Source organism: Rattus norvegicus, chromosome 2, assembly GCF_021556685.1.
Source record: "Rattus norvegicus strain SHRSP/BbbUtx chromosome 2, alternate assembly SHRSP_T2T, whole genome shotgun sequence".
In the NCBI taxonomy this organism is placed as follows: Eukaryota; Metazoa; Chordata; class Mammalia; order Rodentia; family Muridae; genus Rattus; species Rattus norvegicus.
Window position 1 is genome coordinate 198,461,700 of NC_141535.1, and position 22,103 is coordinate 198,483,802.

Consider the following 22,103-nt stretch of genomic DNA (forward strand, 5'->3'; position numbering starts at 1 on the left):
GTCTTTTTCTTAATGAATTTTCTTCCAAGTGTCTGCACCAAATGCAGGCCAGAAGATCACTGTCTTGTAAACTCACTATCTAAGGCTGACAGTCTAACATTAATTACGCCTTGCATACTTTCTGTGAATTTTCACCTGTTTTCTGCTTCTGTAGTTTTCCTAACAGTAGGTCTTCCGCGGTTTTATAGCTGTGTTAGGTAATAAAGGAGACATAAGCCAAGGCATGCTAAAAGTAGTTTATTTCTCATCTCCTTCACTGGCTTTGCCTAAAAATATATTGAATATAGTTTTCTTAAGCTAGAATTTTATGACTATTTTCACCTTTTTTACATAGGAAATTTACATTATTTTCAGTAAACAATGCAATCCACTATATTCTTGGGCGGGTATATAAAAAAGTCATTGTTAACTAGATCCTTAAAAAATGACCTCAGTAAGAAAGGACTGAATTCTAGTGTAGGATTCATTTAAATTCCTAGTACACAAACCCTAGCCAAGGAATCTTAAGTCACCCAAGCAGAGTCTCAAGGTCGGGTAGGTTGAAGAAGCACCTTTCAGTCCCTTAGTACTTCAACATTTACACCCGGAAAACTTGGTGACTACTACGGTGCTGTGTAAGATGAGTTTCCCTGCAGTGTCCCGAGGGAACCTCCTTTTCTTTAGTAGGAAATACCACACCATCTTGTGGTTTGCTAGTTATTTCCCTGAATGCTTAAATTCCAACAGAGCATTATTTTGCAAAAGTTCCTTTAGTCCAAACTCACTGTCCCTGTTTGGATCTCTCTGTAGCAGAACTCTTTGTTCATCCATCCTTTTAGCTTGAGAGCGTAAAATGAGGCTAAAAAAGTCTTCGTCGGGGACAGTCGGCCCCTTTGTGGCAGCAGGTGGTGGAGCACATCTCTGATCATCTAACCTGGACCCCTAGAGATGGAGAGAAATTGAAACGTAATGGTCAGAAAGGAAAATGCCAAGCTCTCATCTGTCAGACCTGAAACTTGAAAGAATGAAAATACAGTAAATATTATGTAAAATGGGCTTCCTAAGTATATTACACTACCACGATTGGTCACAAATAATCCGACACTGAATCTTACTTATATAACATGTTTCTAGAATGGCCTAAGCCAGGGGCCAACAAATTATAATCTACTGCCTACGTTTGAAGCTGTTTGGACAAATGATTCAAATGGCAACCAGAAGGGTTTTTCTAACTATACAAAACAGATGTTCTCCAAGTCACTACCATCCTGATCACCCACTACCCCTTCAACCTTTATTTTCATCTGTCTCTTGCTTACACACTTGCCTCTGTCCACCAAGATGCACGGCCCTACAAAATCAAGAGCATCCTGATACCCCAATACCCCAAACTCCCTGTAACAAAGGCGTTTAATGGTGTTCTGAATGACAGACAAGAAAATAATGCCTGATCCACAAGTGAGCCCTGTGGGACAGTAGACCATGCCAGGAATCTTGGTACGGTTGACTGGTCCCCAGCACCCAGACATGGTAAGTGTGTCCCTCCTCCCTACTAGATTGCTGGCCTAGGACACGTGCCACACCTCTCACACAGGAGATGTGACCTGTGGTCATGTCACATAGACCAAAACAGTTCTCCATGCTAATGAGGTACCTAGAGAACCTGAGGGCTTAGCCAATAAGCTTCCCTTCCCTGAAAGAGGCATTTAATCTCTGATCCACTTTGAGAAGGTGGACCCATTTTCTACAATGAACAGTCAATAAATATATGGATAAACCGTCTCTTTCATCAAGATCTGCTGTGGGGAGCATGGAGAAATCCTTTGACTACCAAGCCACAGCCCAAGTCTCCTGCAGAAGGCCTCTCTGCTCCCAGCCAACCACTGCTAAGCTCAGGACTTTCACCAATGAAATAAGCTAGAGCTCCCATTTACTGGGCCGACTCTCATCACCCTCAGCCCAAAGGCTTCCAATTCTGTGCCCAATTCTTGATCCAGCAGCACCTGGATGTCCAGGAGTTTGGGAGCACTGGGTCCCAGCCGGCCTCTTCAAGGCCTAAGGACCCTGACACTTCATTTCCCAGCAGTGACCAGATGCTCAGGGAACCCAAGCTTCAGCCTCCTGCATTCTCAGCTGTGTTTCCCACCCCTTGAGTGGCGTCTCAGCACTTCCCTGAAGCCCAGCGCCTGTCAGCAGCGCAGGGCTAGTCTACAGGATGGACTGAATGTGCACTTACCTGACACTTTACAAGGATGTCAAAGAAGTCCTCATCAGGCTCTTTCTTGTCATTTGTCATCAGGCGCTCAAGTACGGACTGATTGTTGCCTTCTGTCAGACGGAGCCCTGGCAAATTACTGAAGCTGGCCCTCTGGTCATCCAGACGGCGGCTCTGCGAGCTAGCAAGGAGATCTAAAAACTCATCGGTGTTGGGGGATACCACAGAAGCCGACGGTGCTAGGACAGGAAAGAGTAGCGCCTAAGTGTTACTAAGATGCCGAAAGGACGCCTGTTTGCACATAACCTATTTGCACCTTGCTTCCCTCTCCTGCAGGGGACTGCTGCTTTGTGGTCTCCCCAGCAGAGTGCTTCAGATTTATTTAGACCTCTTTGCCTTTGTCTAGTACTCTCTGAGGTATCGGGCTGGATTTCAGAACGTGAGTAAACGGTTGTTTTTCCTTCCATGCTGGATGGGAATCACTTAGTGAAGTAAAAAGACTGCCCTTAATCTGTGGTAGAAATCGTCTTACGGTAGAGATGTAACAATACAGTAAGATGCTCTAGACTTTAAGTCTCAGATATGAAATGTCTTATGATTTGATTATAGGATACAGACAGCGACCATGTCTTTGGGTGTGGGGCTGCGGATGAGGGCCTGCTGCTTGCTAGACAAAAGTTCTACCAGTTGGCAGCAGCCTCTCCTTCAGTCAGGGTTTCACGGACAGGCCAGGCTGGTCTCGAATTCACTTTAGTACCCCTGTCTCTGTGCCATGCTAGGTTTATGGGGCCTTTCACTGCATTTCCTATAACGGGAACTATAAGACACTACAGCACTAGAGAGAATATTAGAATTGGGGAAATCTCACAGCGGTGTCTGTTATCCCTGCACCTGGGAGGGGAAGCAAGAGGATCAGGAGGTCTACGCCAGCTTTGGCTACCTAATGAGCTAGACTGGGCTATGCCTCAGATACTGAGGTGAACCAACGTTGAAGGAGAGCAGGGACGGCTGCTTACCTTTCACCATCTTGGGGGTAGCAGAGGAAGCGGCCACGGACGCTGTCCGGTTCTCCTGTAAGTGGCACCTCTGGTCCTCCATCCTGCTGCTCTGAAGTCGCCTCAGTAAGTCAAAGAATCCCTCATCTCCGACCGCGTCCGAGCCGACTTTCTACAACAAAGGAAGCCTAGTGAGCTGAGCTGTTCCCCTTTGTCCTTAGGACATCAGTGACCTCCACGACATGATCAGCACACGAGGTAATAAAAGGCAAAGGATACGGATTTAAAACATTGGCTTTTTATTTTAAGAAAGAATTTAAGTGGCAATATTGGTAATAAAATGCTCCCATGTCGACTCCATGAAAGCCACTTTTATTTATTTAACTGTTAATTTCTGTATTTTTTAGGCCAAAGAAATATATGTGAGGCATGGCTGGGATGCTCGTAAGTATACCTCAGCTTCTAGAGTGAAAAATGGAGAATTGCAGGGCTGGAGAGATGGCTCAATAGTTAAGAGCAGTGGCTGTTTCTCAAGAGGTCCTGAGTTCAATTCCCAGCACCTACATGGTGGCTCACAACTGTCTAACTGTAGCCCATGTGATCCGATGACCTCTTCTAGTGTGCAAATGTACACGCAGGCATAACGCCCATATACATAATAAATAAATCAATAAATCTTAAAAGCCTAATGGTGGGGCTGGAGAGATGGCTCAGCGGTTAAGAGCACAGACTGCTCTTCCAGAGGTCCTGAGTTCAAATCCCAGCAACCACATGGTGGCTCACAACCATCTGTAACAGGGATCCGATGCCCTCTTCTGGTGTGTCTGAAGACAGCTGCAGTGTATTCATATACATGAAATAAACATCTTAAAAAAAAAAAAAGCCTAATGGTGGTGTGCATTTAATATCCCAGTACTTGGGGGGCTAGAGCCAGGTGGATTTCTGAGTTTGAGGCCAATATGGTCAACAGAGTGAGTTCCAGAACAGCCAAGGCTACACAGAGAAACTGTTTCAAAAAACCAAACAAAAAACCCAACAAAACCAAAAATAAAAACAACAAAAAAGAAAGCATCAGTCTTTACAGGCAAAATACCGATGATCTTTTTGAACTCTGGTGGCCGTACAACTAGTTCTAAACACTGCTGGCCCCTCCAGTGGATCCGAGAAAGAGAAACAAAAGAGGAGGTCAATTCAAGCCTCTAATGCACAGGTCTAGATGAGGGATTAGGTATTAGATGAAGACTTGGTAGAGAGAATGTGAGAAATTCAAATCTAAAGAACAAAACGATCAACTGTGGCTAACACAGGAAGGAGAATCTAGTGACACCTAGCTTTCTAGGTGGAGACAGGGCAGGGCATCCCACAAATGAGACAGGGGGAGAGAAGCTGACTGCAGATTTAAGCTGAACCTGATGCTGGAAATGAAGTGTGTAAGCTATAGTCAAACACGGTATCACCAAGACCTGGTTTTTGGTACAAAAAGCCTGTAATGTACAATTCTGAACATCAAAAGCACAGTGCGATGCCATGATGACCCTACCTGTGCTCCAGCCTGGTCCGCAGTAAGACCTTGTCTCAAAACAGCCCCCAAATGACAAACCCACAGGAGGTTTCATGAGTAGACAGCTTTGAGCCCCAGTTCTGCATCCCGGACCATCTATACCCAGCTGTTTTATTAGCCAAAAAGCATTGAAAAGACATGTCAAGGGGTATATGGTCATTAGTGAAATATTGATCATGATTACAGAACTCTTTAAGGTTACCTAGCTCTTCTCTGTACTGATAAACAGGATCAAAGTAAGTGGAAAAGAACATTCTTCACCAAGTACCATTTTCAGTCAAAGAAGGCCTTTCAAAAAAACAAAGACCTTCTGTTTTGTCTTTTTAATCAAAAAGTCAATGGTGTTTTTATTTCTGAGTAAGTTAAATTCAATAAACTGGTGGTGAGACCGGATAAACAGTTCTCTGCACCCAAATCCCGTGGGAGGGAGAGCTAAACCTTCAGAGAGGCAGACAAGCCTGGGAAACCAGAAGAGACTGCTCTCTGTACATACATCTCGGACGCCAGAGGAAAACACCAAAGGCCATCTGGAACCCTGGTGCACTGAACCTCCCGGAAGGGGCTGCACAGGTCTTCCTGGTTGCTGCCGCCGCAGAGAGCCCGTGGAGCAAACTTGAGCCTCGGGACCACAGGTAAGACCAACTTGTCTGCTGCAAGTGACCTGCCTGGTGAACTCAAGACACAGGCCCACAGGAACAGCTGAAGACCTGTACAGAGGAAAAACTACATGCCTGAAAGCAGAACACTCTGTCCCCATAACTGGCTGAAAGAAAACAGTAAAACAGGTCTACAGCACTCCTGACACACAGGCTTATAGGGACAGTCTAGCCACTGTCAGAAATAGCAGAACAAAGTAACACTAGAGATAATCTGATGGCGAGAGGCAAGCGCAGGAACCCAAGCAACAGAAACCAAGACTACATGGCATCATCGGAGCCCAATTCTCCCACCAAAACAAACATGGAATGTCCAAACACACCAGAAAAGCAAGATCTAGTTTCAAAATCATATTTGATCATGACGCTGGAGGACTTCAAGAAAGACATAAAGAACTCCCTTAGAGAACAAGTAGAAGCCTACAGAGAGGAATCGCAAAAATGCCTGAAAGAATTCCAGGAAAACATAAATAAACAAGTAGAAGCCCATAGAGAGGAGACACAAAAATCCCTGAAAGAATATCAGGAAATCATAAATAAACAAGTAGAAGCCCATAGAGAGGAGTCACAAAAATCCCTGAAAGAATTCCAGGAAAACACAATCAAACAGTTGAAGGAATTAAAAATGGAAATAGAAGCAATCAAGAAAGAACACATGGAAACAACCCTGGATATAGAAAACCAAAAGAAGAGACAAGGAGCTGTAGATACAAGCTTCACCAACAGAATACAAGAGATGGAAGAGAGAATCTCAGGAGCAGAAGATTCCATAGAAATCATTGACTCAACTGTCAAAGATAATGTAAAGCAGAAAAAGCTACTGGTCCAAAACATACAGGAAATCCAGGACTCAATGAGAAGATCGAACCTAAGGATAATAGGTATAGAAGAGAGTGAAGACTCCCAGCTCAAAGGACCAGTAAATATCTTCAGCAAAATCATAGAAGAAAACTTCCCTAACCTAAAAAAAAGAGATACCCATAGACATACAAGAAGCCTACAGAACTCCAAATAGATTGGACCAGAAAAGAAACACCTCCCGTCACATAATAGTCAAAACACCAAACGCACAAAATAAAGAAAGAATATTAAAAGCAGTAAGGGAAAAAGGTCAAGTAACATATAAAGGCAGACCTATCAGAATCACACCAGACTTTTCGCCAGAAACTATGAAGGCCAGAAGATCCTGGACTGATGTCATACAGACCCTAAGAGAACACAAATGCCAGCCCAGGTTACTGTATCCTGCAAAACTCTCAATTAACATAGATGGAGAAACCAAGATATTCCATGACAAAACCAAATTTACACAATATCTTTCTACAAATCCAGCACTACAAAGGATAATAAATGGTAAAGCCCAACATAAGGAGGCAAGCTATACCCTAGAAGAAGCAAGAAACTAATCATCTTGGCAACAAAACAAAGAGAATGAAAGCACACAAACATAACCTCATATCCAAATATGAATATAACGGGAAGCAATAATCGCTATTCCTTAATATCTCTCAACATCAATGGCCTCAACTCCCCAATAAAAAGACATAGATTAACAAACTGGATACGCAATGAGGACCCTGCATTCTGCTGCCTACAGGAAACACACCTCAAAGACAAAGACAGACATTACCTCAGAGTGAAAGGCTGGAAAACAATTTTCCAAGCAAATGGTCAGAAGAAGCAAGCTGGAGTAGCCATTCTAATATCAAATAAAATCAATTTTCAACTAAAAGTCATCAAAAAAGATAAGGAAGGACACTTCATATTCATCAAAGGAAAAATCCACCAAGATGAACTCTCAATCCTAAATATCTATGCCCCAAATACAAGGGCACCTACATACGTAAAAGAAACCTTACTAAAGCTCAAAACACACATTGCACCTCACACAATAATAGTGGGAGATTTCAACACCCCACTCTCATCAATGGACAGATCATGGAAACAGAAATTAAACGGAGATGTAGACAGACTAAGAGAAGTCATGAGCCAAATGGACTTAACGGATATTTATAGAACATTCTATCCTAAAGCAAAAGGATATACCTTCTTCTCAGCTCCTCATGGTACTTTCTCCAAAATTGACCATATAATTGGTCAAAAAACGGGCCTCAACAGGTACAGAAAGATAGAAATAATCCCATGCGTGCTATCGGACCACCACGGCCTAAAACTGGTCTTCAATAACAATCAAGGAAGAATGCCCACATATACTTGGAAATTGAACAATGCTCTACTCAATGATAACCTGGTCAAGGAAGAAATAAAGAAAGAAATTAAAAACTTTTTAGAATTTAATGAAAATGAAGGTACAACATACCCAAACTTATGGGACACAATGAAAGCTGTGCTAAGAGGAAAACTCATAGCGCTGAGTGCCTGCAGAAAGAAACAGGAAAGAGCATATGTCAGCAGCTTGACAGCACACCTAAAAGCTCTAGAGCAAAAAGAAGCAAATACACCCAGGAGGAGTAGAAGGCAGGAAATAATCAAACTCAGAGCTGAAATCAACCAAGTAGAAACAAAAGGGACCATAGAAAGAATCAACAGAACCAAAAGTTGGTTCTTTGAGAAAATCAACAAGATAGATAAACCCTTAGCCAGACTAACGAGAGGACACAGAGAGTGCGTCCAAATTAACAAAATCAGAAATGAAAAGGGAGACATAACTACAGATTCAGAGGAAATTCAAAAAATCATCAGATCTTACTATAAAAACCTATATTCAACAAAACTTGAAAATCTTCAGGAAATGGACAATTTCCTAGACAGATACCAGGTACCGAAGTTAAATCAGGAACAAATAAACCATTTAAACAACCCCATAACTCCTAAGGAAATAGAAGCAGTCATTAAAGGTCTCCCAACCAAAAAGAGCCCAGGTCCAGATGGGTTTAGTGCAGAATTCTATCAGACCTTCATAGAAGACCTCATACCAATATTATCCAAACTATTCCACAAAATTGAAACAGATGGATCACTACCCAATACCTTCTACGAAGCCACAATTACTCTTATACCTAAACCACACAAAGACACAACAAAGAAAGAGAACTTCAGACCAATTTCCCTTATGAATATGGACGCAAAAATACTCAATAAAATTCTGGCAAACCAAATCCAAGAGCACATCAAAACCATCATCCAACATGATCAAGTAATCTTCATCCCAGGCATGCAGGGATGGTTTAATATACGCAAAACCATCAACGTGATCCATTATATAAACAAACTGAAAGAACAAAACCACATGATCATTTCATTAGACGCTGAGAAAGCATTTGACAAAATTCAACACCCCTTCATGATAAAAGTCCTGGAAAGAATAGGAATTCAAGGCCCATACCTGAACATAGTAAAAGCCATATACAGCAAACCAGTTGCTAACATTAAACTAAATGGAGAGAAACTTGAAGCAATCCCACTAAAATCAGGGACTAGACAAGGCTGCCCACTCTCTCCCTACTTATTCAATATAGTTCTTGAAGTTCTAGCCAGAGCAATCAGACAACAAAAGGAGGTCAAGGGGATACAGATCGGAAAAGAAGAAGTCAAAATATCACTATTTGCAGATGATATGATAGTATATTTAAGTGATCCCAAAAGTTCCACCAGAGAACTACTAAAGCTGATAAACAACTTCAGCAAAGTGGCTGGGTATAAAATTAACTCAAATAAATCAGTTGCCTTCCTCTATACAAAAGAGAAACAAGCCGAGAAAGAAATTAGGGAAACGACACCCTTCATAATAGACCCAAATAATATAAAGTACCTCGGTGTGACTTTAACAAAGCAAGTAAAAGATCTGTACAATAAGAACTTCAAGACACTGAAGAAGGAAATTGAAGAAGACCTCAGAAGATGGAAAGATCTCCCATGCTCATGGATTGGCAGGATTAATATAGTAAAAATGGCCATTTTACCAAAAGCAATCTACAGATTCAATGCAATCCCCATCAAAATACCAATCCAATTCTTCAAAGAGTTAGACAGAACAATTTGCAAATTCATCTGGAATAACAAAAAACCCAGGATAGCTAAAGCTATCCTCAACAATAAAAGGACTTCAGGGGGAATCACTATCCCTGAACTCAAGCAGTATTACAGAGCAATAGTGATAAAAACTGCATGGTATTGGTACAGAGACAGACAGATAGACCAATGGAATAGAATTGAAGACCCAGAAATGAACCCACACACCTATGGTCACTTGATTTTTGACAAAGGAGCCAAAACCATCCAATGGAAAAAAGATAGCATTTTCAGCAAATGGTGCTGGTTCAACTGGAGGGCAACATGTAGAAGAATGCAGATCGATCCATGCTTATCACCCTGTACAAAGCTTAAGTCCAAGTGGATCAAGGACCTCCACATCAAACCAGACACACTCAAACTAATAGAAGAAAAACTAGGGAAGCATCTGGAACACATGGGCACTGGAAAAAATTTCCTAAACAAAACACCAATGGCTTACGCTCTAAGATCAAGAATCGACAAATGGGATCTCATAAAACTGCAAAGCTTCTGTAAGGCAAAGGACACTGTGGTTAGGACAAACGGCAACCAACAGATTGGGAAAAGATCTTTACCAATCCTACAACAGCTAGAGGCCTTATATCCAAAATATACAAAGAACTCAAGAAGTTAGACCGCAGGGAAACAAATAACCCTGTTAAAAAATGGGGTTCAGAGCTAAACAAAGAATTCACAGCTGAGGAATGCCGAATGGCTAAGGAACACCTAAAGAAATGTTCAACATCTTTAGTCATAAGGGAAATGCAAATCAAAACAACCCCGAGATTTCACCTCACACCAGTGAGAATGGCTAAGATCAAAAACTCAGGGGACAACAGATACTGGCGAGGATGTGGAGAAAGAGGAACACTCCTCCATTGTTGGTGGGATTGCATACTGGTACAACCATTCTGGAAATCAGTCTGGAGGATCCTCAGAAAATTGGACATTGAACTGCCTGAGGATCCAGTTATACCTCTCTTGGGCATATACCCAAAAGATGCCCCAACATATAAAAAAGACACGTGCTCCACTATGTTCATTGCAGCCTTATTTATAATAGCCAGAAGCTGGAAAGAACCCAGATGCCCCTCAACAGAGGAATGGATACAGAAAATGTGGTACATCTACACAATGGAATATTACTCAGCTATCAAAAACAACGGCTTTATGAAATTCGTAGGCAAATGGTTGGAACTGGAAAATACCATCCTGAGTGAGCTAACCCAATCACAGAAAGACATACATGGTATGCACTCATTGATAAGTGGCTATTAGCCCAAATGCTTGAATTACCCTAGATGCCTAGAACAAATGAAACTCAAGACGGATGATCAAAATGTGAATGCTTCACTCCTTCTTTAAAAGGGGAACAAGAATACCCTTGGCAGGGAAGAGAGAGGCAAAGATTAAAACAGAGACTGAAGGAACACCCATTCAGAGCCTGCCCCACATGTGGCCCATACATATACAGCCACCCAATTAGACAAGATGGATGAAGCAAAGAAGTGCAGACCGACAGGAGCCGGATGTAGATCGCTCCTGAGAGACACAGCCAGAATACAGCAAATACAGAGGCGAATGCCAGCAGCAAACCACTGAACTGAGAATAGGACCCCCGTTGAAGGAATCAGAGAAAGAACTGGAAGAGCTTGAAGGGGCTCGAGACCCCATGTGTACAACAATGCCAAGCAACCAGAGCTTCCAGGGACTAAGCCACTACCTAAAGACTATACATGGACTGACCCTGGACTCTGACCCCATAGGTAGCAATGAATATCCTAGTAAGAGCACCAGTGGAAGGGGAAGCCCTGGGTCCTGCTAAGACTGAACCCCCAGTGAACTAGACTGGTGGGGGGAGGGCGGCAATGGGGGGAGGGTTGGGAGGGGAACACCCATTAGGAAGGGGAGGGGGGAGGGGGATGTTTGCCCGGATACCGGGAAAGGGAATAACACTCGAAATGTATATAAGAAATACTCAAGTTAATAAAAAAAAAATAATAAAATGTAAAAAATAAAAAAATAAAAAAATAAACTGGTGGTGTATTTTTGTGATAAGCTGAATAAAAAATATCCCCCACAGGCCACAGAGAGTGGCACTAGTAGGAGGCGTGGCTTGTTGGAGAACGACTGTCACTGTGTGGGCTGTGAGGTCTCAGGTGCTCAAGTCAGGCCAGTGGCTCACGGTCTTCCTGCTGACCACCCATCCAGATGCAGATCTCTCAGCTCCTCCTCCAGCACCAAGTCTGCCTGCGTGCGGCCATGCTCCCACCATGATGATGATGGACCTGTAGGCCAGCCACAACTAAATGTTTTCCTTTGAAGAGTTGCCAGGGTCACGGCATCTATTCACAGCAATAGAAACCCTGAGATAAATTTCTTAATATAAAAGTGGTTATGGCCAGGCAGTAGTGGTGCACCCCTTTAATCCCAGCACTGGGGAGGCAGAAGCAGGTGAAGCTTTGAGTCCGAGGCCAGCCTGGTCTAGAGCGAGTTCCAGGACAGCCAAGGCCACACAAACTGACTTGAGGGGTGGGAATGGGTGTGTGTGTGTGAAGGTTTCAATAATACGATGAAATAAAAGCTACCATGGCTGTCCTCTGAGAGGCCCAACAGCGGAAAGAGTCAGATGCAGATGTTTACACCCAACCACTGAACTGAAGCTGGGGACCCCTGTGGTTGAAGAAGGGAAAGGCTGGAAGAAGCTGAGGAGGAGGGCAACCCCATCAGAAGACCAGCAGCCTCAACTAACCTGGACCCCGGAGATCCCTCAGACACCAAGCCACCCACCAGGCCAAGCACACACCAGCTGGACCAAGGCCGTTGACACATATACAGCAGAGGACTGTCTGGTCTGGCCTCAGTGGGAGAAGACCCACCTAACCCTTGAGGATCGGGGAAGCCTGGTGGGGTGGGGGGACATCCTCTTGGAGACGGGAGGAGCTGGGGGAAGGTGGACCAGGAGGTGGATAATGACTGGACTATAAAAAAATAAAGGTGGGTTGGGGATTTAGCTCAGTGGTAGAGCGCTTGCCTAGCAAGCGCAAGGCCCTGGGTTCGGTCCCCAGCTCTGAAAAAAAGAAAAAAAAAAAAAATAAAGGTAATTAAAAAAAAAAAAGCTGATGCTACCAATATTTTTTTCCTCCAAGATAGTGTCTGCTTAAAAATCCATGACGATAAAAAAAAAGATCCCCTGGCTTCTGCTTTCACAGGGTGAAACGGCGCTGGAGCATTGCCCTGGTCATTAAAAATAAATCCTTGAATCTGAAGTCAGTTTTTTCTGGCTTCAAACATGAGTTAGTCTTACTAGGAAACAACAGTAAAATAAATAGTACTTCTGCAGTGACTGAACACAGTTCTAATTACTGTCCAGAACAAGAACACCTTCTCTATGAACAGAAGAGGCCTAGCTGAGGAGCAGGGGAATCAGAGAGACACATTCTTTGACGAGTACACGCTATTTGCTCACCGACAACTGAGCGAATACGAGGAACTGAAGTACGACGCCTGGCCCTCACAGGCTCCAGACCGAAGCCTACCTTCTGGGCATGTGGAGCGCGGTGGTCGATGGGGTTGCTGGCGTGGTGGAGAGCCTTAGTGGAGGCGCTGCCGCTTTTGGACTTTTTCCCCTTCAGTCTGTTGACAAATAGGAGCTTTGCAGACGATTTGGCAATGCAAGGTTTCTGTTTAGCGAGAATTTCACTGTTCCAATTCGGGACCTATAGATTGAAAATGGAAAGCAAGACATTAAAAAAGCCACCTTCCCAGTGCTCACTGACTACTGGGACGGGACAGCCACGACCCCTGGAGAGGCTGTGTGTTGCTGCCGTTATCGTGTGTTTGGTGTTTAGGCAGCCTGACTGGACTCATCTGGCCCTGCGACCCTTCAGCCTCAGCTCCTTTCTCAGTGTAACTGCCCTGGCTGTCCTGGAGTTCAATGTGTAGACCGAGCTGACCTCGATCTCAGAGATCTGCCTGCCTCTACCTCCCTACAGCCAGGACTAAAGACGTGCACCACCATGCCTGGCTAGCCTCACAACCTTAATGATTCCATTCAACATATTCAACATTGTGCATCATAGGCATATGTGATACAAACAGAAAAACAACGTTTACCCACATCCTTTAAACTATATATTTTGAATGGTCAGGGAAGATAATGTATTATTCTGAATCTGAATCAAATAAAAACCTGTTACAGTTAGAATCTTGTAAACTCTCAGTAGACGAATCGGGCGGATTGGTTTAAGTCAGGTGCAATGGCTGCTACTCAGAACGGGAGGACTGCACATTCAACCTCAGCCATACACAGCCTGCCACTGGGCGAGGGCAGTCCATGATACACTCTATGCTTGAGTGTGAACTCATCACAGATGGTTCATGGCAGCTATGTGTACCACTGGGAACCATGGAACTCCCCCTAATCAAGACACAGAACAGCTCCACCAATCTAGGAGAGTCCCCCATGAGGTACAAACCAGCAGGCTAGTCCCTGCTCCAAGGCTGACTCCAAGGCTGACAGGAGTGAGTGCGTAGCCAGCAAGTCAGGCACAGTCACAGGGGAAATCACTTGCTAGAGGGAACTTTGTGGTCTGCCTGTTGGTTTGTTTGAGACACGGCCTCTCTGTGTAGCTCCATGGTCTTATTTTATGAGTAGGAAAAAAATGGCCTGGATTTAAGAACATAAAACTATACCTCAAAATCCATTCTAATAAAATAAAGAAATGTTCAAGGGGAATTGTGCCTTAAAAAATCTGAGGGAAAGTTATTTCTAATCAAGAATTCCTTCTTTTAAAGAGATAAAGGAGGAGACTCTTTTGGGAAGAAAGGGCTCAGCAGGAGTGGGAGGAGAAAGGGAAGAGATGTGATGAATATGACCCAAATACACGATATGCAGGCATAAGCAATCAAAGAATAAAAGTTATTTTTGTTGTTCAGTATTTTTGTTGGTGTGTGTGTGTGTGTGTGTGTGTGTGTGTGTGTGTGTACACCCAGTATCTCAAACATTCTCTATCTACATGCCTAAGCCAAGAATCTAAAGTCAGCAAACTCTGATCAGTCAAATGAGAGAGCAGGAAGAGGCACGCTCACACTTCCAATAGGAGACATCAGAGCCTCTCTTCTCTTGCACTGTACCCGCTTCCCCAGGAAGCACCTTACCCCAGCAAGAATAGTGAAATAATTGTCAACTTGGGGGCTGGTGAGATGGCTCAGAGGTTAAGAGCACTGATTGCTCTTCCAGAGGTCCTGAGTTCAATTCCCAGCAACCACATGGTGACTCACAACCATCTATAATGGGATCTGATGCCCTCTTCTGGTGTGTCTGAAGAAAGTAACAGTGCACTCATATAAATAAATCTTTTTTAAAACTTAACTGTTAACTTTATTATGAAGAAGGAAAAAAAAAACCACCACATGACTAATTCTTTCAGGTCTGGCAAGATGGTTCAGCAGATAAGTGTTATGCTTGCTATGCAAGCCTGAAGACCTGAGTTTAATCCTGCATTCGAAGAGAACTGACTCCTGAAAACTGTCCTCTGACATCCACCAAAGCTTGGTCTCAGACAGACAGACAGACAGACAGACAGACAGACACACACACACACACACACACACACACACACACACACACAGAGCCAGTAGTAGTGCATATCTGTAATTCCAGACTGGGTAGGGGTGTGTTATGGGGTGGGATGGACACATGAGAATCAACGAGAAGCTTGTGAGCCAGCTAGCTTAGGATATTCTGTGCAGAAGAGGGAGGGAGGGAGAGAGGAAGAGACACTGTCTCAAAAAGCAAGGGGGGGCTAAATGTGGCTCAGTGGGTAAAGCTGTTTGCTGCCAAGGCTAATGACCCTGGAGCCCACAGGAGGGAGAGAAAGCCAGCTCCCACAAGCTGTCCTCTGACTTCTGCCTGTGCACCTCCTGCCACACATAAATGTTTTCTTTATTAAAAGCTGGAACAGACTTGACTCCTTGAAGTTGCTCTCTGACATCCACACGTGGCCTGGGGATGCACGTATACGCACGTGCACACACATGTTCACACACAGCTCTGCAAATGATCTTGCTATGTAGCTGAAAGATGCATTCAATTAAAACCTTTTTCTTTTAACAAGGGAAAATGTTCAGACAATTCAAAATAGCATATAAAATATTTCTAACCTATTCCAAATAATACCCTGCAGAGTCAGGAACTGTAACTTTTCTTATGTACGTCTCCAGGAGTGCTACATGAGCCTATACAGAGTATATGCTTGATCGTTACTAAGCACACGACAGCATGCTATTCTCATCCCCTTGGCACTGGGTTTTTTCTGGCTCTTTTAAAAAGCAATCTTTTAAGTGATGTCCACAGAGGACAAGGCTTAAACGCTTTTACTTAACAGTTCCCGGAATGTGAAAGCTGAGACTGCCGACCTTTTCTGGTGTTAACTTCATAAGTTCCATGTTCTCCATACTATGTCTTCGTCCCAGTTTGGTGCCTGCACCTTTGTTAAAAACAAAACAAAACAAAACACAAATTAATTCAGACAAACCAGGGAACCCTTCAGGACGCACAGCTGGCATTGCCACAGGATCCTCTTCTAACATTTGATTCCCAAATGCACATGGAAAGAGCACTCACTTTTCGAGTCATTATTTTCCACAGTTCATGAAAACATTCCTTCTAAAATGCTTTGATGTTAAAAGACGCCTTTTGGTTGCAAAGTAACCACTGGTTACTCAGATTCCCCTTGATTTAGAAAAGGCATTTTATAATCACTGCTTTATATTATCCATGTAGCCTCAGAGAAACCCAAACATATGTGGTCGAAGTGAGTAAGCCCATGGGAAAGCTACTGGGCTTCAATCTTGAGGGGACTGAAAATAACTCCCTTGCTCTCTCTACACAGCTTCTTCTAAGTTTCCCATTTCCAGACAGGCTCTCTGTTAGTCAGGACACAAGTCGAATAAAAGCAAAGTTTCTCAAAGATGGCTTTTCAGTAAGATTGTTAAATATTAATTACAGAGTTTCTGTGACCGCAATCCTTTAAAAAGTAAGCAGCATTTTTTTCTAAACATTTACATGTATGGGTGTCATATCTGTATGAATGTCTGTACCACATGCATGTCTGGTGCCCAAGGAGGCCAGAAAAGGGTATCTGGTTCCCCTGGAACTAGAGTTACAGATGGCTGTGAGCCACCTTTTGGTACTGGAAACTGAACTCAGTCCTCTAGTACAGCGGTCAGTGCTCGTGATCACTGAGACGCTTCTCCAGCCCCTGAGCTTCAAACGACCGAGACGACCGCTCAGATGGCTAAGTCTGGAGGACCAAAATTCCAAGCCAGTCGAGTGTACAGTGAGTTCAAGAACAGGTTGGGCTACACAGCAAGACTTTGTTAAAAACAAACAGCAAAGCCCCACCTCCGACCAAAGGCATAATATAAAGGATGCCTGATGCCCACCGGCCAGCTTTAAAACGTGGCCAGGATATGAACCCCCTTGTGCAAGCCCCACACATATAAATTCCATCGTTCTTGGGGTATCATGTCTTTCCCAGCACTGGAGATCCTAGACCCGGCCCACGCTAGGTAAGCGTCCTCATCAATGGAGGCATGGCCCAGCACAGGCCTTGTGTCTTGGGTACATCTGATCCAGTATTAACACAGCTCTCCTTTGGGCTAGGTTTTGTGTGATGAATCTTTCTCGTCCTTTTATTTCTGTCTTACAGTCCCTGAGATGAAAGCTTGTGTGTCTGACGGCACTGTGCATCATCAGGAGCGATGGTGCTGCGGTCCTCAAACAAAGCTGCAGTGGCATCCGGCGCTCTCCATTAAACCCAACTGCTTTAAAATAACGTTCCTGATCTGTTTGGTTTTGAACCTACATTCATGAGTGAAGCTGGTCTCAGTTATCTGTCTTGTGCTCTTGATATAAAAACGATTCATTCAGCAGGAACTGTTTACTGAATCTGGATCTTACCGCAGGTGAATGGAGGATACGCTCATGGTCGGGCAGCTGTGTGTGGGGGGCAGCTTCGGATCAGCAGAAAGCTCTACCTACAGGCCACAGCTGGTGCACTGTTTGGCTCTGTGTTTGCTATGCTAGGCACGTTGACTGCATTTTGACCAACTCAGAACAGGCTCGTGGCGGAGACAGCATAACCTCAGATGGTAAGGACAGCTGTAGGCATTCATGTTTTCTAGGGGGAAGATTTTGGGGGTGGATGGGTAGATATTTAAGACACGGTTTCTCTGTGTAGCCCTGGCTGTCCTAGAACTGTGGATCAGGCTAGCCTTGAACTTAGAGATCTGCCTGGCTCTGCCTCCGGAGTGCTGGGCTTATTAAAGGCGTGTAGCACCACCACCCAGCAAGGGAAGACTTTTAATTACTGACCTAATTTCTTTATGGTTGGTTATGATTCTAGAAATTGGAATTTCCCCCAGGTTTTGAAATAGATTGTCCTAAAATTATTCTGAGCTCTCACCTGTTCAGTCTGCACAGCCACTGTTATGCCCCTTCTCTCTCTTTCACTTTCTCTTTCTTTTTTTTTTTTTAAGCTTTTATTTTATTTATTTTTTCTTTTTCATTTTTTTTTATTTAGAGAATACTTTATTAGTTTTTGTAATCAAACCCACGTATATAAGACCTTACATATTTAATACAGTGTGTTACCCCTGTACAAATGGAAAAAACTTAAGTTCAACATTTCTAGACCAATATGGCTGTTAGTTTCTGTACAGTGCCAACTCAACACAGTAAACGGGGATACTTTTTTCGAAAGTTGACAGCACAGGTAAAGTTTCAAAAAATTCAAATTATATATCTGTATATATATATTTATATTTATATAAAAAGACCAATAATAGCAGTGTGTTATGCATCAACAGCAGCAACAGCTTTTCCAGGTTCTGCAGTCATCTGAACAAAACTGTAGAGACATCCAGCACACTCCATTAAAAAAAAAAAAAGTAAAAAAAACAAAACCCGAGAAAACAGCACAGTTCTGTTACTCTTGTGGTACCTGGCACCATTTTTTTTTTTTAAATTAGCTTCTCAATCATCATCTGGAAAGAAAACATTCTGAGCAACATCATTAAAAACAGCTCTGATAAAGCACGGTCACTACTACGTATCATAAAGCAGGTACAAGCTATTTTACATCCACAGAGGTATGATACAGTACTGTCCTACATCTATAATACTAGAGGATACAATTTAAAAGGCATTATTTGAGACTTGATTCTACTTTTCCAGCAGAGGGCCCAAAGGATGGTGTGACACAGCTTTGTAAAGAAACATACTCTAGACAGGATTTCCTTTCACTAGTGGCACACTTCTAAGGATTCATTCTCTCCATGAATGTCAGCTAAAACCGTTATTAAAAAAAATGAAATATCCCTAGAACAAAACCGTATAACCACCGGATTCACATGAAGATGACCTAGTGGAGACAAGCTGGACCTCACCTTACCAACAAGCTATCAAATCTGTTATGTTTAAACAGTGAGACCTCCAAGGAAGGAGATGCCAAGTAGTGCTTCAAAGCTTCGGACCACAATCAAACACAGCATCCTTTTCAACAGAAGCAGAAGCTCATCTGAATATGCTCATGGATGCTGACATCAACATTTAATCATCTCCTCACTCATCCAGGAAGAGGGGGAGATCAGTTACTACTGTACTTTAATGTGTTCAACCAAATCACCATATTACAAAAATAGCAAGCTGCCATAATAAAAAATAAGGCTCCTCTATCCAGCACCAGATAGCATCATTTTACTTTCAAGCCTAGAAATTGCACACTTGTATATAAACCAACCGAAGATGAGGATTGAGAGTTCATCTTGGTGGATTTTTCCTTTGATGAATATGAAGTGTCCTTCCTTATCTTTTTTGATGACTTTTAATTGAAAATTGATTTTATTTGATATTAGAATGGCTACTCCAGCTTGCTTCTTCTGACCATTTGCTTGGAAAGTTGTTTTCCAGCCTTTCACTCTGAGGTAGTGTCTGTCTTTGTCTTTGAGGTGTGTTTCCTGTAGGCAGCAGAATGCAGGGTCCTCATTGCGTATCCAGTTTGTTAATCTATGTCTTTTTATTGGGGAGTTGAGGCCATTGATATTGAGAGATATTAAGGAATAGTGATTATTGCTTCCTGTTATATTCATATTTGGATGTGAGGTTATGTTTGTGTGCTTTCATTCTCCTTGTTTTGTTGCCAAGACGATTAGTTTCTTGCTTCTTCTAGGGTATAGCTTGCCTCCTTATGTTGGGCTTTACCCTTTATTATCCTTTGTAGTGCTGGATTTGTAGAAAGATATTGTGTAAATTTGGTTTTGTCATGGAATATCTTGGTTTCTCCATCTATGTTAATTGAGAGTTTTGCAGGATACAGTAACCTGGGCTGGCATTTGTGTTCTCTTAGGGTCTGTATGACATCTGTCCAGGATCTTCTGGCCTTCATAGTTTCTGGCGAAAAGTCTGGTGTGATTCTGATAGGTCTGCCTTTATATGTTACTTGACCTTTTTCCCTTACTGCTTTTAATATTCTTTCTTTATTTTGTGCGTTTGGTGTTTTGACAATTATGTGACGGGAGGTGTTTCTTTTCTGGTCCAATCTATTTGGAGTTCTGTAGGCTTTCTTGTATGCCTATGGGTATCTCTTTTTTTAGGTTAGGGAAGTTTTCTTCTATGATTTTGTTGAAGATATTTACTGGTCCTTTGAGCTGGGAGTCTTCACTCTCTTCTATACCTATTATCCTTAGGTTTGATCTTCTCATTGAGTCCTGGATTTCCTGTATGTTTTGGACCAGTAGCTTTTTCCGCTTTACATTATCTTTGACAGTTGAGTCAATGATTTCTATGGAATCTTCTGCTCCCGAGATTCTCTCTTCCATCTCTTGTATTCTGTTGGTGAAGCTTGTATCTACAGCTCCTTGTCTTTTCTTTTGATTTTCTATGTCCAGGGTTATTTCCATGTGTTCTTTCTTGATTGCTTCTATTTCCATTTTTAATTCCTTCAACTGTTTGATTGTGTTTTCCTGGAATTCTTTCAGGGATTTTTGCGATTCCTCTCTGTAGGCTTCTACTTGTTCTCTAAGGGAGTTCTTTATGTCTTTCTTGAAGTCCTCCAGCATCATGATCAAATATGATTTTGAAACTAGATCTTGCTTTTCTGGTGTGTTTGGATATTCAGTGTTTGCTTTGGTGGGAGAACTGGGCTCCGATGATGCCATGTAGTCTTGGTTTCTGTTGCTTGGGTTCCTGCGCTTGCCTCTCGCCATCAGACTATCTCTAGTGTTACTTTGTTCTGCTATTTCTGACCGTGGCTAGACTGTCCTATAAGCCTGTGTGTCAGGAGTGCTGTAGACCTGTTTTCCTGTTTTCTTTCAGCCAGTTATGGGGACAGAGTGTTCTGCTTTCGGGCGTGTAGTTTTTCCTCTCTACAGGTCTTCAGCTGTTCCTGTGGGCCTGTGTCTTGAGTTCACCAGGCAGGTTTCTTGCAGGGGAAAAGTTGGTCCTACCTGTGGTTCCAAGGCTCAAGTTTGCTCGTGGGGTACTGCCTAAGTCCTCTCCGCGGCGGCAGCAACCGGGAAGATCTGCGCCGCTCTTTCCGGGAGCCTCCGTGCACCAGGGTTCCAGATGGCGTTTGGTGTTTTCCTCTGGCGTCTGGATGTGCACAGAGTGCAGTCTCTTCTGGTTTCCCAGGCGTGTCCGCCTCTCTGAAGGTTTAGCTCTCCCTCCCACGGGATTTGGGTGCAGAGAACTGTTTATCCGGTCTGTTTCCTTCAGGTTCTGGCGGTGTCTCAGGCGCAGGGATCCTGCCGCTCCTGGGCCCTCCCCTACGGGAACCCAGAGGCCTTATACAGTTGCCTCTTGGGCCAGGGATGTGGGCAGGGGTGGGCAGTGTTGGTGGTCTCCTCCGCTCTGCAGCCTCAGGAGTGCCCACCTGATCAGGCGGTGAGGTCTCTCTCCCACGGGGTTTGGGAGCAGAGAGCTGCTGCGGGCCGGGATCCGCGGGTGTGGGACTTCCGGTAAACACAGGAAGTCTCACTTTCTCTTTCTAACCCTGTAGATTTGCTCATCTTTAAAGAACCAAATGTTAACTGTAAAGATCTTCACTACATCTCATCAACACACACACACACACACACACACACACACACACACACACACAAAAAATTCTTCACAATGTAAATTTTGCTAAAGAACCAATCAATATAAGTCACATGCCACAAAACCCCTGAAGTACAGAAGTGTAGAGAGACGGTTCAGTGAGACCTGTACCCAGATGGTGCCTCACAACCACCTGTACTCAAGGGGCTCCAACACCGTCTTCTGGCCTCCTCAGGCACCAGTACATAGGTGGTGCAAACACACCCACACAGGCAAAACATCCAAACATACGATTAAAAACTTTAACTGAAATACTTTATTTTCATGGTGATTCCTAAACTATAGTTAATCTTATTTAAGCTTTCTTCCTTACCCTGTAAGTTACTTAGAAGTGTGTTTTAAGCTTTCAAATGGATGTTTATGTTACTGTGTGCACGCATGTACGTGTGCATATGCATATGCTTGTGCACGAACTGGGCAAGGACTCTGCCGCTGAGCTGCACCACAGTCCTCTTTTCCCGTTTTAGGACAGGTGTGAATGAGTTCCCAGCCTGGCCTTGAACTGCTTCCTGAGTATCGG

At 43.4% G+C, this 22,103-nt stretch overlaps 1 protein-coding gene across 2 annotated transcripts in view; it reads right to left on the reverse strand.

The window, feature by feature from the left end:
• Nucleotides 1–217: 217 nt before the first annotated feature.
• Gpsm2 (G-protein signaling modulator 2) overlaps nucleotides 218–22,103 on the reverse strand; it is a 53,076-nt gene continuing 31,190 nt past the window's right edge. Inside the window, 5 exon segments of one of the 2 annotated variants that reach the window (NM_001191962.2) lie at nucleotides 218–921; nucleotides 2,216–2,433; nucleotides 3,211–3,361; nucleotides 12,960–13,139; nucleotides 15,841–15,911. In NM_001191962.2, coding sequence (NP_001178891.1) covers nucleotides 697–921; nucleotides 2,216–2,433; nucleotides 3,211–3,361; nucleotides 12,960–13,139; nucleotides 15,841–15,911 — 845 coding nt within the window. In that variant the 3' untranslated portion in view covers nucleotides 218–696. 2 annotated transcript variants of the gene reach the window in all.